General features: G+C 29.7%; 1 protein-coding gene across 3 annotated transcripts in view; it reads left to right on the top strand.

The window, feature by feature from the left end:
- The window catches only part of LOC118186463 (coiled-coil domain-containing protein 6), a 119,408-nt gene extending 102,642 nt beyond the window's left edge, over positions 1-16,766 (top strand). For all 3 annotated transcript variants that reach the window (XM_035356567.2, XM_035356566.2, XM_035356565.2), the window contains one exon: positions 13,990-16,766. In XM_035356567.2, the coding sequence (XP_035212458.1) occupies positions 13,990-14,195 (206 nt within the window). In that variant the 3' untranslated portion in view covers positions 14,196-16,766. The remainder of the gene's footprint in view (positions 1-13,989) is intronic.
- Positions 16,767-19,693: the final 2,927 nt, after the last annotated feature.

Here is a 19,693-nt window from a genome sequence, read left to right as displayed (position 1 = left end):
ATATGTAAGTTACTTTATAAACTAAATAGAGCTAATTAAATTAGCTTTGTTATGTTAGTTTGTATTGATAAAGAGAATATATATAATCTTGTATAAGCCACTGTAATAATGTGAGGAAACACTTGACAGAAAACAATTAAGAATAACCGTTAGTAATAAACATATCTGAATTTATTGAATGCATTCATATATATGAATTATCACTCCTTATCTACATATTATATACTAGATATTGTATTTTTGCTTTGAGAATTTATCATCATCTGGCTTTTGAACATTCACAGTTCAAACAAAACATCACTTGAAATCTTAATAAAGTTCAAATCATTGTCCAATATTACTATTTTTTACATTTTTTATTTACTTATGGGCAACGACCTAGCATTTTTTCCCTCTTACATACTTTTAGATGAACAAATGCATATGATGTTTTTAAAAATAGAAGACTCTCCTTTCAAAATAGAAGGCAATTATTGGTGTGTATTTAATCATTTAACTAGTCAGGAAACATCTCTGAGATTGTTCCATTTATAAATCTATGTTTGTCAACATTTCAATAATAAAAAATAAATGTTTACTTTATGGCCATGTCTACAAATTTTATTAGTATCTTCTTTTTTACAAGATATTAAACAGCAGTCTCACAGAGAGCAGTTAGCTTTTGTATGCCCAAAACTCATATGATCAGTAAAGGGCTGTATTGAAATTTCATATAAATTTGATACTAATTTAAGTCATGGTTAAAACTTATTTCAGTTGCCATAACAGATATGGTTTTGAATACCTATTATTGTTATAAAATTCATATCTGCTTCAGAGTTCTGGAGGCCTACGGAAGCGCATTGTCTTTCAGCAGTGTGTCGTGGTTGTCAAAATATTTTGTCTTAATTGCTCGTTAACGACAGCTCAAATTTGTCACAGTATCAGTTTACGTCAAGCTGTTTGCCATGGCAGAAAGGATACGGTAGTTTACTAGTTAATTTCAGATGCATCTGATAAAAAGTGCACCTTCAATATGTGGTACACATATTCCAGCATAACTCTAACAGCATTTGTTACCTTAGCTAGGGCAGGATATAAGATAATCATGCGTTAATGAACGGAATTGTTTTGAACATTTCAATGATCTATTAGTTTCATTTTTACCCAAATTATATTATATCCAGCAGAACAAAAGAGGAATTCACATATGCCATGCAAATCCTCATTAACACATTGCACACAATCAAATTGTAATGCATGGCAAATATACATTTGTCTAATACTATTTTTACATACTTAAAATTATATTTCATAACGTAACCGGTATCAATATCAGGGTTTCTACAATGAAAGTTGGTTGAGATAAGGTGATGCCCTTGCATGCAAGTTTTTTAATATATTTCAGAGGTGTATACAATTGCTAGTGTATGCCGATGATATCGACATTATTGGCAGGAGTAAAGAGGCAATTGTGGAGACTTTTTAAAGTCTGCAGCCAGAGACATTGAATTAACCACTGATGAGTGCAAAACAAAATTTGTGGCAGTAACTAGTAGAATACATAATACCCTCCCACTGCAAATAAATTCCTATACTTTCAAGGGTGTTTCTCAGTTTAGTATCTTGGTACTATCATTTCTAATGATAACAGTATTAAACTTGAAATTGGCAATAGATTGTTTACAGCTAATAGATGTTATCATAGTTTAAAGAATTTGTTAGTGGCTAATTAAACCTCAAGACAAAAATAAATCTTTATACAACTCTTACTAGACCTATCATACTCTAGGGTAATGAATGCTGTCCATTATTAAAAACAGACAAAGAAAGACTGCTAATCATTAAAAGTAAAATACTGTAAAAAATATATGGCTCAGTTAGAGAAAATAATAGAGTTAGAGAATTTTGTTTAACCATGAAAAATATAAAAGATACAAACAACCTAATATTATTCGAGTTATCAAATCTTTTTATATCAGGTGGCTTGGACATATTTTTAGGTGTGTTAACTTGAATCCTGTTAAAAAGATAGGTGACCGTTACATGTGTAGAGAGTTCTAAGAAAAGAGGAAGACGTCGTACAAAATGGATAATTTGTGTGGAGGCAGATCTCAAGGCTTGAAAAACCACTCGGTGGTGGACTGTAGTGACTAATCAAATGCTTGTTGAGATGGCCTTGGCCTGTGATAGTCTGTATTGCAATTGAAGAAGAACCAGTATCAATAACTTAATGATAATCTGATTTATCAATCTTTCTGTTCAAATTCTGTTAGTATATTTATCTCTAAAGGTAAATTTACCTTTAGAGATAAATACTGTAAAGACATAATCCCTCTATTAAATATGTGATTTTATTGACAATTATAGCTTTTCCTTTGCAAGGCTTTATTTACTTGATAGCATTCATAAAAGTTTTTTATTAATTTGCTTCAAAGTGATATTTCATCCCACAGCAATGATTTAATATTTGAGATGTATCTTTTAATAACCAATATACCTCAGTTATTTAAAAGTATGCTCTTGATGCATATCACACATCCATGCTACATTTTATGTTGTTTTTAAAATGAACATATATCCATCCCATCTACTTATTGAAGATACAAAAAGGTTAAAGTTCTGCATACCTCAAAAATGTAAAAAAGTACTAACATTTTTTAATACATAGAAGCGGGTTTTTGCTTACTTGATATAATCTATAAACTGAAACGGAATGTTTTTAGTTTAATAATTTTTATACAAATAATGGCTTCTGTGTCTGCCTGTATATGGTTTAGTTTTATTATCCAAATTATCAAATCCTTTTACCTTAAAGATTTCAAATGTCAAAGCCATCTTTTTTTACCTAACGAAAATTTTGTTTGATAAAGTCTTTACCTCTTTTCTTATATCTCATATTTATTGTTTGTATAAAATCAGCAAAGTTTTCCTTCTTTAGTCATAAATTTGTTTTTATGCATATGTGTATAATACTTTGATACAGTTGCTCATCATGTAAAATACTAGTGAAAAATATTTTGCTTTGATTCTAGAAAGAATTTCAAATCAAACATGATTGTGTCATTTAAGATACAGTTTTTCTAAATATAAAAATAAAGAATGAAATAGAATGGCATATGTTTAAAAACTTTTTTTATTGACAATACTTTGAAAACAAGAGCACTGTAAGATAGATTTAAGGGTGGATGAAAGGCAATACTGTCACATTCTTCTGTCTTTAAAAAAGTGTTTTGTGCTTGTTTTTCTGTAATTAGGAAAATATCTGCAGTCTGTGGTTTTGTTATATATGTTTGCAATAATGTGCTGCTGTAATTAATTTATTAATACAGTAGAAGTCTAGAAATCCACAAAGCTTGGGACCAGAGGTTGTGCGGATTTCAGGACAGAAAAGATAAAGCATAATATTTGGACTAAAAGTGCAAAATAAATAAGGCGTATTAGATACTTTTAATTAAATTATTATATACATTATTGCAATAATTTATTATATGCATTAAATTATTATTACATATATAAATTGATTATATTATTCATTGTATTATATGTACACAGCATCGAGGATTGCCGATTTTGCCTCGTGCAAAGATTTCCGGTGTTAGAATCACAGTTGCTGTAAAATTTCAACAGCTTTTCTTTATTTTACCATATATCATACACAATCATGTTGCAATACCATACCATTCTGCTATAAATCAAGGAGTAGTACTTGCCTCCATCTTTTGCAGAATTTGCACTTTTTGCGTTGCCGTCAATGCAACGTGTTTACGTTTTTCAACGCTGCAAGAAGTAAAATCATGAGTGCGTTTCTTATCTGTCATTGTATTAAAAAGGGCTGAAATTTAAAATATTCTTAATTTATCCACAAAACATCAGGATTAAAAAAAAAAAGGCAGCACTAAACAATCTCGTGGAATAACAAATCTCTGAAATTACAACAACGTGAATCGTGAACTTGAATGAAGAGTTGAGTGAATCGTCTGCTTTTTTACCTCGATGCAGAGATTAGAGGGGGAAAACTTTTATCTTACTTTTTTAAATTTTTTTCTGTCAGTAATTTGGTATTTCCGTTATAACTCATTATTATTTGGTAATTATGATGTCATTATTCGGTAAGTATTTTTTCTACAATATTTTGTACTCAGTGTTGCGGTTTCCAGAACATATAAACTGAATGTTTATATTTTGAGAGGCAACACGGATTTCAGGTCGGCGGATTTTTGGTATTTGACTGTACCTCAAAATCCATAGCAACTCAGATTCTTTTAAGTGTAATATATTGTGTAGCTTCGAATTTTCTTTTCACATTTAACATAAATCAATAAATAATGTATTTCAGTATTCAATTATATATTCTGAATTTTTCTTTAATGTTGATGTTCGCAGGTGGCTGAGTAGGTAATGCTGGAAGCTTGTTCTGATACATTTCATAGCAAATGGATTGACTTGATAATTTTCGGACATTTTCCTATAGGCAATTAGATGCAAGTGTGAATATTTTCCACAAAAGTGTACCTCTTAAAGCAGATTAGTCCTGATGCTCTGCTATTATTGATTAATCTGTGACTCGGTCTTTAATATTCTTATTGCTCTTATCAGCCAAATAAATTGGTGCAGGTGGTTAGAATACAGTAAAATATTTTAGGCTTGCAGATGCCTAATGTGGTTTCGGCATGTAAACCTGAAATACTTCATCACATTTTAACTAGTCTTAGATGAGCTTCAGCACAACTTTATATGCCAGATAACTCTCCTGGTAGCAGGTTTCCTAGTTTTACATCATATCTCTCAGTCTCTAGGCAGATTACCAAATCTCCTGGTTTTAAATTTTTTAAATTCGATGAAGATTAAATCAATGTTCAATAAGTTAATATTTGTATTTACTTTTGTTTTACATCAATATATGGTACATTCCTAAGTTTATCAACATGATGGTATGTATGTTAATTTTATTTTATTCATATTTTAAAATAATAAGTAAAAGCTTTTCTTTCCTGTTTAGAATTTCCACAATATAAAAGTATGGAAAATTACAAAATGATATCAGCCAGTAACACATAATATTTAGGTTTAAATACCTACTTAAATAATATATTTTACATTATAAATAGTTTAGTAATCTGAATCGTGCATTATAGAGTGAATTTAAGTTAATTTGGAATTTGAAATAATGTCATTATTGTGCAGTGGATAACTTCAACTCCCAGTTTTATATATATATATATATATACACAGTCAAAAGTCATTAATCCGGACTCGTCGGGACTTCAGCGATTCCGGATTATAGATCATCAGTTTAAATCTCGTAAGATGGCATGCAGAAATTATAAAATTAAAAATATGAAACCGTAATTTATGAAATAAAGGACAATTATGATCTAAAGGGTATCAAAATTTACAAAAAAAAAGGCTTAATATTTATTTGTTTACTTTATTAAACATTTCATTCAATGCAAGCTGTTTAAGTTGCTTCGTTTTATGCGATAATGCTTTCTCTGTTCTTCTGCTTTCCGCTGTTCAAGTCCCGTAATTGCTGTGCCAAGAATACCGACTAACTTGTCAATCGAAATTTTTCTTTTTCACTAACCTCTCTGTCACCTTCTTCATGTCTATCCATTTTTTTGCAGCAATTCCACTTTTTGTTTGATGGACATCGAAACATACTTTCGTTTTAGAGATACTTTGGGAGCTCCAGCTTCGGAAATTCTATTTGACATAATCGAAAGTTCAAGTTTACTTTTATAAAATTGCTCTTACAGTCTGAAAAAAGTAATAAGCCAGATCCAGTTAGAAGATTACTTACTGAACTTACTGAATATCAACACTTTTTACTACTGGAAATATAAAGTCTCTTTTAGATTTCAGACGCGAGAATGCATTATTCCTTTTGAAAACTCCTATTGAGAGTGTAGAATTAGCCAGAAATAGATCAGCAACAGGAAGACCTAGTAAATTCAGCATTCAAAAACCATTGCATGGAGATGGTAGACATTTTATCGTAAAGTCCGTTGATAACAAAACTTTGTTGTAAAGAGTACCATAGCCAGACTGTTTATAGATGCAAAGTATGTAATGTAGCTTTACATCATAATTGTAATCAAGCTTTTCATGCTTGAATCTTTCAAATGAAATAATCTGTATTTGTAAAAGAAATACAGTGTATATTTTAATATTAAATTAATTACAAGTAAAGTGATTTGTAGATTTATAAAACATTATACCGCTAAAAAGTAATCCTGCACTCCACTCAAAAGAAACATCAGACGAGTACAATCCTACTTACTAAACATCCGTAGTCTTATTCCGCTGACGTTGCACGAACGCAACACTTGCTTTTTCCACAGGTAAGAGCATTTTTTTTTTTTCCAATATAAATTTATGTTATAAATGCTTAATTTAATATTTGTTATTATTTTCATGAGAAAAGAAACATTCCTTGTAGTTTTGGCGGTTAATGGGTTAATTTTCAATTTGCAGCAGTAAACAAGTTTGCCATCCTTGGCCTAATTGATTTTTTAATATTTTGGTTTCAGCTTTCCCTTAAATTAGCTGTTTTATTGTGTTCATTTTTTCCTCTTTCTCTGCACGTATTGTCATAAATTACACCATGTGGAGATTTTTGCATTTACATAACTAACACATTGACTGCCCAACACAAGATAATTTGTATTAGATCTGTTCTGCAGGACACCCAATATGAATTATCTCGTAGTTTCTTGACTTGCCACTTTTGTGCCGCTGCAAGTTACTCACTTAGCACTTGTTTTAGCTGTACTGAGGCAACAAGTTGAAGCATGTCTGTACGGAAGAGAAGTCATGGCTTAACCTTATATGTTTACATTCCTGTCTTGACAAAGAATGTGATGGACTAATATGACAATTCATTTAATTTATTCACAATATATGTTAACTCAATATGGTGAATAAATAACTAAAGAAAACCAACTGCATGGTCCTTTCACAAATTAGATATGGCATGTCTTTCACTAGCACATTTTCCGCAAATGAAGCAAAAGACTTTACTTTCAAATTAGAGGGAAATATAATTATGTATATTGACAGCATGGTGCATTCTAGGCAAATTAGTCTGTGCAGCCCGTTGTAACAAGCTTAAATTAACTTATTCGATGTTAGTTAATTCAGTTAGACTGTTTTATAACCTAGAACTCTTTTCATATCTTGTTGGTGCGTGTTCCGAAACTGAAAGTTAATAATCATGATTTATTTTTTAAATTTTTATAGCTAATTTTTTTTTTTTTTTTTTTTTTTTTTTTTTTTTTTTTTTTTCTTTTACATGAGGCAAGTGCCTCATCCTTGTTGTGGCTCTATCAGTTATGATGTAACATCAAGCAAAAAAGTGGTGCGTTTCTTAAGATGATGCTTATTTAGAATTAAAGATTTTCATTTTCTTATCATTGTGGCATCAATTTGAATTTATAATGTGGAGTTAACTCCACCTTTCCCTTCTAAAGTTTCACAAAATAAGAGCAAATATATTCTGAGTCTTCCTAGGAAATATAAAAAAATTTTACTTCTCATACCTAGAAAGTTCTATAGCCAAGTCTGTTGCAGAAGCAATTTCGTTGGATTATTAGTAGATAGAATTTAAGAATATATGAAAGATTTAAATCAAATGTTTTATAAACCCAACAGTACTGCAACATTGCTATGCCATTGCAAACACGTCACACCATGACATGAGATTGTCACAGTAACATTGTATGCATGGCCTTAATGTCCTTTTTTCTGATGTTAGTATGGTGTCATATTGTTATGTTAATGTGAAGTCTAATGCATAATCATGCTGCAATGTTGTTGTGAGGTCTTGATGTAACATTTCATAGAGTGACATGAATGTAATGTCACGGAAAACAGCATTACTTTTTAAATGCCTAGTGAAATGTTGCTGTCCTCCTATTTTAGATAACTACTTCAGGAAAGCATTTAACTACAGTAATGTTTTATTAATCCAATAAAAAACCCCTTCTCCCCATGCAACATGAGAAAATTAAGGAACATCTTTTGCTATCTACAAATTTCTGCAAATATAGAATGAAATCAGGACCCTTTTTTTTTTTTTTTTTTTTTTTTAACTCGGGCATTAGGAATTATTTTTATATGATTTCACAGACCAAAGATGAGGTAACACAACATTCACAACTTCTTTCTATTCTTCTCGTTCGACGTAAATATGAAAAGAGAGGAATGCCAGTTACCCGAAATAAGGTATCCAGAGTTCTAGTTATTTTGATAATTTTTGTGTTATCCAAAATTAATTTTGTCTTTTATATTATTTCAATTTTTTACTCTGATTTAAATAATGTGAAGGTATTATATTTTACAATGCATACTTCTAAAAAGTTAATAATTTAATCTAGAAGAATAAGAAAAAAAATCGTTTTTTATCTACTTTTAACGCAGTAAATATAAAAACATGTTTGTCTTTCATTTATTTTAGAATCTGCGCAATTAAAACTTTATTTCATTTATTTATTTTAGTTCAAATAGAAATTGTCTGTATATTTTGGGGGGGAAAGTAATTCCACTACTTAATTTTCTCAGAAAAATGGCATAATTTATATTGTATTACAGGCAAAACAACTTTTGTTAAAATAAAAAAATAATGAAAATATAAAATTTCTTCTAAAGGAAATGTTTGTCTTACAGTGAAAGGCAGCACCATTATCCATAGTTGTAAGATATTTTGGCTAACTCTTCAGGAAGTGGCTTTGTGATTCAAATTTCCAATAGAAATTTACTTGTTTGTATGAGTGTGGCAACTAATTTGAGGTCTGTCCCAATAAAAAGAATTCTATAAATTTATGATTTCCCTTCAAATCAGTGTTTTATAATATGCAAATTTCAGAGTTCTTTGTGAAATATTTTTTCTTAAATTTTCTAAGCTTTTTTTAATACAATTATCAATATCTTTTTAATGTCCGTTTCTGCAAATGATGCATCAAAGCAAAAGTAGATGTGATTAAGTTTGATAATTAGACTAAATATAATTTTTAAATTTCTTAATAACAAAATAACGTATCTTGTTTGAAGAAGTGAAATACATTAATTTAAAACAAAAATGTTTTTTCTGATAAAGTTTGTCGATTTGATCAATATTTTGCTGTATAGTAAGTTTCATTACATTTATTAACCTTCCAGCACTTGCACTTGGCAATTCTACATGAGCACGCACACGTCATAATTCTTTACATCTGTTATTTTGCTGTTTTTGGCATGAAAAACAACAGAAATGGGTGAATATTGATAATAAATTTGTTAAGAAATGAAATATTCACTTTATTATTGCAAAATAAAAATTGTGTCACATTCAAATGAAAGTAAATTATTTTTAAATACTTATATTAGTCAGGTGGAAAGGCAATGATGTATTTCATTATCGAAAATTTAAAATTTATTCTTTAATAACTACATGAGCACACACGTGTTTTAAAATCCGAGCTAGTTTTAATATTCGTCTGTCCTGCGTTGTTAATTTACCATCGAATCGAAGACGACTTGTGAGAAATAAAAATCTCTCTTAGCTCATCACAGCTCTTGTTATTTCAGTTCCAGTCACTTGAGAACAATTCTTTTACATTTACATGCTGTCCTTTTTTTTTTTTTTTTTATATTTCTATCATATATAATAATTCATATATAATAATTCAAAGTATGCCATCATTTCCACTCTTGAAAACATTCATTCTCTGTCTCATTCATTTCCACATTCAGTCTCTGTCTCTTGAGTATTTGCCTTTTAGCAAACTTATATATTTATTTGTACATTCCAAAATTTCATCAAGCATATTTATATCAATTATTTTAAAAAATGATCCTATTTCATCATCTGTATCCTTGCCATGGTGTTTTAGGCCTGGTAATACTTTCACAATATTCATCTTATTCGACTTTAAGCAATTTGCACATACTTCTATTTTCACTACTAAAAAAATTTTTCCTTACATAGAAGATATCATTATTATCCAAAATTTATTGTTCAGATTCACTGCTGTTATTATTTATCTCAATATTTTCCTCACTAAAGTCGTTATTGTTGTCACATCCAAAGATTTCCCTCTTCTTTCTTTTCTTCATAAGATAATTCTCGAAGAATGCGAGCAGAATCGGCTGGCCATGAAGCTGTCTTCACCATTATAGCCTGAATGCCGTGTTGCTGATTGTTTCGCCGTGCTTGTCATTAGTTTTTTTGCCGACTGTAAACGTGTTTTTAGAACTGTCCTGAGTAATATTGGCAAATAAATTATGTTTTGACACTTCATTAAGTGTTGTCACCAATCACTTCAAATCCATGAACCCGTAGAACAATATTGAAATGAAATTTCCTTATTTTTATGTTATTATTTAAATAATTAATGTAGCTGTTTAAAACTTTAATAGTGTAATTATATTCCCTTAATCTCTAAAGTAAGAAATACTTTTGCATGGTTGGTTTTCTTAATCTATTTAATTTGAATACAAGCCAGTAGTTCCCTTAAAAAGTTTTCCACAGAGGCATCTCTTCTTTTAGATAGGTACTCATTGTGTGTTTTGCCATATTCAAATAACCTAACCTAAACTAAGAAACATTTTTCTCTAACTAAATCTCTTAATCAGGCAGTTGGGTTACTTGAACAACAGAGATGTGATGTAATTTATGGAAAGAAAAGATCTAATGCAGTAAAAGTTTACCTAAAGGAAACGTGCAAAGAAGTTCAGCATTTTAAGGTAATATGCCAAATGTAAAATTGTAATAATTTAAAATCTTTGTATAACTAGACCCTGGTTATGGAAATATGGCATCATTTGTGATGTGATGCAAAGTATCAAAAATCAGTTGTCAATTTCATAGCTTTTATTGTTATGAATTTAGTATTACTGATATCATTCATATCAATATACAATAAACAGAACTTAGCTGAAAATTTAGCTGTGAAGATCCAGGTAACAGAAGGAAAACAACTTTTAACACATTGACTGCCAACTACATGATAACTAGTATATTGCATTCTTTTCTAGGACGCTAACTACAAGTTATCTCGTACTGTGTTTATTTGCCATTTTTGTGCAGCTACAATGAAACTCGGAGTGTTAATATCGATAAATGGCTTCTGGGGAAAGAACAAAAAACCAGTGCTGCCTTGCATAAACAGAAAATTTATTAAAAAATGAACAAAAAATATAATTATAAAAATTAATAACATAATATGATTAAATCAATTTGGCTTCTTGGACCGGAATCCGAAAAGTGCGATGGCAGTCAATAAGCTTGTTTAAAAATAAAAAAAAAGCTTTTGAAAATTTTCAAGATACAAAAATGCTATGTTTGGTCAGTCTCCCTTGGTAACCCTAGATATAGTAAAATGTGGATGCATTCATCACAGAATATAGTTCTATTATTTCTTAGTATCCCATTAAGCAGAAACATGCTATAAGCTATCACTATTTTTAATAAAAACAAAATAACTAAAATCCCAAAGCTGTTATCATAAAAAATAATTTTTTTCAAAGGTTTATTGAAACATTTAACAATGAATTGGGAAGAGGCAAACTCAAAGTACAGGAATATCTTCATTAAAGAAGAATTACGTAAGAAAGCTGAGGATGGGGGAGACTGAGAAATTTCTTGTAGTCCTATTAAATGTTTGCTGTGGTGTTATATCATGGTCGGAAATTTCATTTGATAAAAATGCAGTATTGAGAAAACCTTTAACATCGCAACTAAGTATGGTATATAGAAAAAAACTTTTAAAAAAAATTATAAATATAAAAAAGTAACTTATCAACTTGTTAAGCTTGAAAATGAAAATGTAGCTTTTTTTTGCATTTTTGTCTTCTATAGTTGCAGTAATCAAGTAAGTGGCACTTCATCTAAATTTATTTATAAAATTATTATGATTTATTAAAAATGAAATGAGACCATGTTTTTTTTTTTTTTTCAATGCTCATTTTTGTGTTTAATGCTCATCAGAAATGTGTGGTGAGCAGCATGGATGAATGCTGCAATATCCAATAACAGCATCCTTGTATCAGTATATTTAGTGATATCAGCATTAAAGAAGTAGAAGTACATAAGTTATATATGTACACTGTGCAAAAAAAAAGGGGGGACAGTTCTGTCTCCCGTTCTATTGGGACAATTGACGAAAGTCAAATTGCATTTTTCATGTCTCGAACGAAGGCTCAACGTTGGATATATGTTAGATTTATATATAACATCATTCTAACATAAGTATTTTGACACAAATGTCATGCCAATTTTTTCACATTCTATGACATTCATTCGATTCTACAACTCAAATTGTGCCTTAATATTAAATTTTTTTAATTTGGTGTGAAATTTACAGAGAAATTCAAAAATCTTGGCATATTTTTTTAATTTTTGCCAAGAATTTACTGGGCAAGCTACTTAATTTATAGCAACCAATTTTCTTTTCGTCATTGTAGCTGAGTGGGAAAAAGTCATCATTCATACTTTCAAATAATGTTAACAAAGTGTATTATCGTTTGGCGTTGTTATCGCTCCAAAAAAATATGCCAAATTTCGAAAACGCTCCAGTATGTAAATTCATGTGTATCTTACAAAAATTTGAATAAAAAAATTCTAATAATAATTTTTTGCAGGTGTGCCTAGAAATACATCTACTTTAAAATGAAGTTAAAAATTTTATAGGTTATAATACAAAATGTTTTTTGAAAAATATTTAAAAATACAAATTTTTAAAATAAATCAAAAAATGTACAAATTATATTTGGATTAAGGCAAAATTTCAAATTTTGGAAGAAGGAATCAAGTAAGTTTAATAAAAAAAAGAGATATAAATAAATATATATTAAATTCAATTAACATTGAGGAGCTAAGTTTTTAAAAACTACTTATGCAGTTTTTAAAAAACTTAACAGTTTGGCATAATTTGAGTTGTGTCACACTTTTAAGACATGAAAAATACAATTTGAATTTCGTCAATCGGCCCAGTAAAACAGGAGATATAGACCCCCCCATACTGGCTGAGTACCCAGTGTACATAAATACTGGCTGATTTCTGGTATGAGCTTGGATATCAAATTCTGAATATATGGCTACAGCCCAGAAACCAAACAGCTTTCATCATTGTATTAGTGCTAATTAATAGTAAGTTTACTGTTATTCAACTCCAAAAACTGACGCTAGTAACCAGGGCTGCAGATGATGTGTTGTGTAACAGCTATCCAAATGTCTGGCTGTATAGTATGACTTCACCTAGACTGATGTGTATTGTCAGAAATTATTAAGCATTTATTGATTAAAAGAATAATTAAGCTAAGTAATTGAATGCTAAGTAAGCAAAAATGCCTGTCCGATATTACCTGATCATGTGTACCTTGATTTAGTTGGTTTCCTGCTAAGCATTTAGAATTTGTGTTTAGGATAATCTAAAAATATAAAAGTGGTTAGAATTATCTTTTCATAGTTTTACCTCTGTTCAAATTTCATGTGTATCTCCCACCCCATCAACTACATTTTATATAAATGGTGTGCCCGTCCAGCCTGTTTTACAAATAAATTGATCAAGATCAACCATACTAATTATATTAGTGTTTATGGTAAGGTCACATAATTAAACAGTTTTAAATAGCTGCATGATACTTTTAAGGCTAAAATTACTCAGGAGGACTAATTTCTCATTAATATTTTCTTTAGGGATATAACCGAAAGCAAGTGTCTGTGAAAAAACTAGTTTACATCTTTAAAAAATTTAGAAATCTTATTGTACATTAGATTCTAAATCTAATTAATTAAATAGTGTTTACCCTTAAAAGATGTGCAGTGGGGGGAAAAAATAGCCTCTAAAATATCTCTGAAAGGAATTCTAGTTTCGTGAATTAAGTATTGTGTGTGTATGTAATAGCTCAGGAGAATTTATCTCTGGATCTGTTACCAGTCTAAAAACATAGTAGACACACTGTATATTTTTAAGTTTTAATTGTTTTGTAATTTATGCTCAACTAAATTATAATTTTATTATTTTTCAGGGTGCAATTCCTATTCCAATGAAGAATATGCCACTGGGCACACACGAGAAATTTGTGAAGCCAAATGCACCACCCCCAATCCACCCAAGCACCCACTTAGCCCACAGTCCACTGAGCTTTCTACCGGGAGAAAAGAGCTAAAAAAAGCGAAGTATGCTGAAATTGAGGCAGATGAGCCAAAAAGCAAAGAACGTAAAAACGAATGATGTGCCTCTAGAGTTTCAAATACCTGATGGTATTCTGGAAAAATGTAATTTCCTATGCTGGTCAAACTTTGAGATAATTCACTATTTCCCGTGCTTTCATTCATTTTGCCATAATGGAAGAGGGGTAATTTAACAGGGTTGTGCCTTTTCCTGCAATTGTATGGTGATTTACCAGTCTCAAATTATGGAAAATTGTGTTTGTTTGACATGTAGCTTGTATGTTCATGAAGTTTCTTTGCTTGCTGATTTGTGATTTCTTCTTTCTGTTCAGTAATGATCTGTAACTTGTGAACTTAGTTTATTATCATGCTATAAATGTATAAAACATTATAGTTTATAAAAAGAGAAAATAATACAATGTACTTATTTGCCATTGACATATTCAACATATAAAATCGAACTATTTTTGCTGTGTCGTAAAATATGTATAGAAGTTACTTGACGCAATCAAAATATTTCCATTGTTTTTCTATATTTTTAAAAACCAAAAGAAATGTAATAGTTTTAAATTTTAGCTTTCTAGACAGTGTCTGTTTTCCTCTATTTATGAATATTTTACTCATAAGCTATGTTTATTAATTCAGTTAGTAAGTATTTTCTTTGCAGTTTCAGATTAGTTCGTTTACTCTGAACTTTAAAATTTATGTGGAAAGAGGTTTTTTTTTTTTTTTTTTTTTTTTTTTTTAATGTTCTTCCTTTTTAAAGCCCTGATAGATGTTATAAGGACATAGGTTTTGTTAACTTTAGATTTCGGGAAACTTTGTAAGAAAGAAAATATTTTAAGAAATTAATCACTTGAATCATTTTATGGCCTTTAATTTGGGCAAGCTGTTAACGGTTTTCATAAATGTGAAATGTGATATGCTGTAACATGCCTTTTTCCTCTGATCAATGCTTGTGTGATTTTTTTTTTTTTAAACAAATTAACATATATGTTATGTTAGCTATAAATAGATTTGTTGAGTTGTATTATTTATGCCTAATGCCATTGCTCTGCTTGGAGCTACTGTTGATTTTTATTGGAATCTCTACCTTTATTATCAGAAACCATAAATAGCTTTTAATCTTAAACTAATAAGCTGTATTTGATTTAGTAATGTTTTATTAATAACGGAAAAAATATATATTGCCTGGTCGATATGAATAAATCAAAATTGCACACAAGGTGTTTATCTTGTATATTGCAATAATTGTATTATATTTTTGTATAAAAAAATTCCATAATTTTAAATGTTTTTATTGCTAAAATTGCTTTCTTAGGACATCAGAAGAAAACAAGTCAAAAGAAGATTTAAAAGTTATAAAAACTGTTATATATAATTGAGAATCAGATTGCTTAAGAAAATGTTGTCACTATAATGAATCGTGTAAACCATAAATTATTTCTATTATTGTCAGTAATTGTTTTATTATTTTACATAAGCTTTCATGTGTGATATGATTTATTTGGTTCAAGTTCCAGTGCAAGTGCCAAAATCTTATAAAATATGTTTAAAAGCTCCATATTTTGCATTAAGAATGCTTTAAAAGATCTAAATATTGGCATTTTTGTACTAGAGGCATGTCTTGTGCATTTAATCTTAAGAAAATGGAAAAAGTAAAAAAATATCAGTTTCTCTGATTTTTCTTTGAAGCATTTGATTTGTATTTTCTAAGTTAGAATATATAATCAGCAATATAATGTATTCTATTTTAGTAATATTAAACTGAGGAAATGACTACCTCAAATTATTAGTCAATGGTGATAATTATAAAATTTTAAAAAACTGGCATTCAAAGAAATTGTGTTTTACTTCTGTTTTTGGTGTTTAAATTAATGGAGTCTTTCGAGTACAGTCAAACCTTAATTTGAATTATTATGAAACTTGTGTACTATTATCATTAAATCAAAGAATTATCCTAATCCAGTTACGTGATATAAAGTGCTAAAGATACTATAGCCAAAAAAAAAAAACGTAATTTTCAGGACTGTAGTTTCAAAGGCTAAATATACTAGAACCATATTCTGTACTGTTGGAATGCATGTCCTGCAGCTGAAAAAGAGGTTCTGCTTAAACTTTGAAACTATAATCCTGCAGATTTACACGTTATGCTGATTTTTGTTGTTATACCTTTAACATTTGTTCTGTTTGTTATAAATGATATAAAGTGCTGAAATATTTTCAGTAATCTCTTACTTTTTTTTAAGAAAAGGTAATTTTTTATCAGTTTTTATTGTTTTAGATAAACCAAATGAAAACAATCATTTAGTTATGGTTGAACTAACTGTACTTTATTTTTACTTGTAAGAATGTTTTGTGCCCTCTTTTTGAACCTCAAAGCATTCCTGTTTTGTTTCATTAATGAGCGATTGTGTAATTGGCTTGTTTGGAAATTAAATGTATCTTGTTTTACATTGCAAAAAAGAAATCTAGTGTTGGACTTGAAAAAGAAATTTATGCCTGTGTATATGTACATAATGTGAACTATAAATATTGTTGCTTTGTTTATAGTACTATTAATTAGTACAACTTATATATGCTTCTGTTATTGTGAAATGAATGTTTATTAAAGAAGTATAAACTGATTAAAGTTTTTTAATTTAGAATAACCATTACATTTAAATAAAAATGTGGATTCCTAATATTTTGATTATTAAATAATCGTATGTCATTTATACATTTACAGAAAAAGCATAAACTAGAATTTTCTTTAAAAAAAAAACAATGTCAAAAAGGAGTAAAATATGAATCTTAAATTAAAATTGTCTGGATATACAAATTAGAATTCTGATGATTATTAAAATATTGTAAAGCATGCAAGAGCTATCTGCCTAATGGGAAGAATGCCTTTGTAGAGAACTTTCCATGGAAAACTAGCTTGTATTCATGTTAAACATGAGGAAACCATTCTTTTGCCTGAGGCTGAACCCAAATCGATCTCCCAGCATTCATGGGACACTGGAATGCTCGTGAATTTTCATAAGTGAAGTTGTAATGAAATTAGTTGTATTCAAAATTACACCAACAAAACGAGTAAATGTCCATAATAGTTTTATTATATGTATTTTATACCCTTTTAATACATTACATATGAATAAGACATATAATGGAATATTTCTTTTGTTTTTCTTATCAAAAATTGGTGTTAGTTCTTTCGAGATGTCGTACCTTTGCTTGAAATGTTTCTTTGGAAGAGGAGATTTGAAAGGAATGCTCCCACAGGACCACGGTTTTGCATTGCTAAGCCTAACTTTAGAAAAAAGATCATTAAAAAAGTCGTAAGGTCATAATTTTTGGTACGATATTACTTAAGCTATCATATACGTTAAAATTAGCATATAATAGTCTTTTTCTCTACATGAAAATATATTTTTAAAAAAAAACTGCTGACTTTAAGAATAATTTGTGGATAAGCTATCGAAATTATTCCAAAGTTTTCATTGACAAAACACATTAATAAACTTAAAAATTAATTTTAAAAGTACAAGAAGTAACAAAATTTTTCATAGAAAGTCGAACATAGGCACTCGGAGAGCTCAATCTATGACAAATGCCTCTATCAATATCACTTTAGAAAATGAATCATTACTCATATATCCCAATTAAGTAGCTCATTCACTATGGGAGTATATCCATCCTCTAAATAACGCTTTCTCACCATATTAAACTGAAGTGAAGGCTTTTTAAAATAAAAAGAAGTACGCAAAATAAAAGCAATACAAAGCGTAGTAACCATAAAATACCCTACATAGTAGCAAAAGTGAAGAATGTGAAATATAGCCGAAAGCAACGAAAAAAGGATTTGTTTGGATCAGAAATGCAAATGTTTATATCGTGCCGAGTTAAGAAACCAACCCTAATTTGTTTATATTATGCATTCCTTTATCTCATTTCGAGTAGAAATATGTTTCTCAAATCCTATGGATATCCATCTTGTGGCAAAAGTTATAGTTTTTAAAACATTCCAAGACACTGGCGCAAAATATGATGGGGGGGGCAAGAAAACATTCTGGCACGCCAGCCTGCCGTCCGGGAAATGAGTACATTTCTTGTTGGTATGTACATGTGACAATCTGCCCGAAAGGGTTAACCAAGCAGAATTTGTTTTTAGTCGTTAAGTTGCTTACTGTAACCTATATTCTAACTCTAAATAAATAAGAATTCAAAAGAAGAGAAAATTGGAAATAATCATACTGAACATTAATCTTAATTATAGTATGTAGTTCATGTGAAATTTCGAAAATAGCTCATTTCTACTTTACAAGTTTTAATGTGTTACAGATGATATCACAGTTAAGATCTTGAAAGTGATGTATTTTGAGCAGGGTTTGCAAGTTTCCATGGTAGAGAAATTTTAGCTGGCAGAAAGGGATTTTTTATATACATTATGTTATATTAATATTATTATACTCAGCAATTTAAATACTTTCGTTATATGAATATTTAGCCTTATTTGTATGGATTTTATTCACTTTGATAAAAGGTATGTTTTTATTCCATGAACAAAGTAAAATATTGTGATCTCAAAAAATTTCGCTTATCAGTTTAGTACAGATGTATCCATTTTGACTATTTTTGCGTGAAGCCTGTGCATACGGCCAGACTAAAAGAACTCATTGTTTGAAAATGGATTTTCTCGTGACGCCGGTACATGCATACGAATCTGTCTTGCATAAATCAAAAACGAATAGCCGCAGAACCTTGAAATTTTGCTTATGAGACTGCTTAACATAATAGCTTTACACCTCCCTTATATCGTAATCAGCAATTCCAAAAGTATATTCCGTTGCGAATTTTCAACATACGCAACTAAGTTTAGTGAAATTGTACGGGGTTTTTTTTTTTTTTTTTTTCAGAGGGGAGTGTTCTTCGGGGAACCGCATTCAGATATCGCCGAAAGTTGACGATTTGGGGGGAAATTTGAAGCATAAAAATAATTGCCAAAACATTTAAGATTCAGCTAAGTTAAGGAAAATTCTAAGGGAAAAAATAACCTAATAGATATTTGTAATCTCAACGTCGACTGATGTTATTGTTCTGGATGCAAACAGTGGTCTTGATATCAAGGTCATTGGAGTTAACTGTGGTGATCTGCAAAGAAAAAATTCACATGATTATAAGGATCTTATGCAGCTAAAAGAACTGGTTACTAAGGACATAATTGGTGAAAATAGCCTTCTTCCAACGAACTAAACAAGACTTCAAAGGCTCCCTAAAACATGTGCAGGGTTTCTTGAATTACAGTATCAAGAGGCAGAGTGAGTCATGAAAATATATACAAGCTAAGATTGTTTCTTTAGATTCCCTTAGTGGTGAATGTGTTAACACTTAAAAAATTTATTTCATGTGGGCATATTCATATTACTTCTGAAAATGTTATTCCTAGTGCCAGTCAGCCGAATTGTACAAGTTAAGAAATCTGTGATTGATTCTAAGAATATTGACGAGTTTCGGCAACCGGATAAAACCGCGTGACCCGCTAAAATTTTGAAGTGTAATGTTGATTTAAAATTACAA

The sequence above is a fragment of the Stegodyphus dumicola genome, chromosome 8, assembly GCF_044657685.1.
Source record: "Stegodyphus dumicola isolate Sdum_Otavi_A_Nest chromosome 8, ASM4465768v1".
NCBI lineage: Eukaryota > Metazoa > Arthropoda > Arachnida > Araneae > Eresidae > Stegodyphus > Stegodyphus dumicola.
Note: the sequence above shows the minus strand (reverse complement) of the source record. Positions and strands in the feature narration are given on the sequence as shown.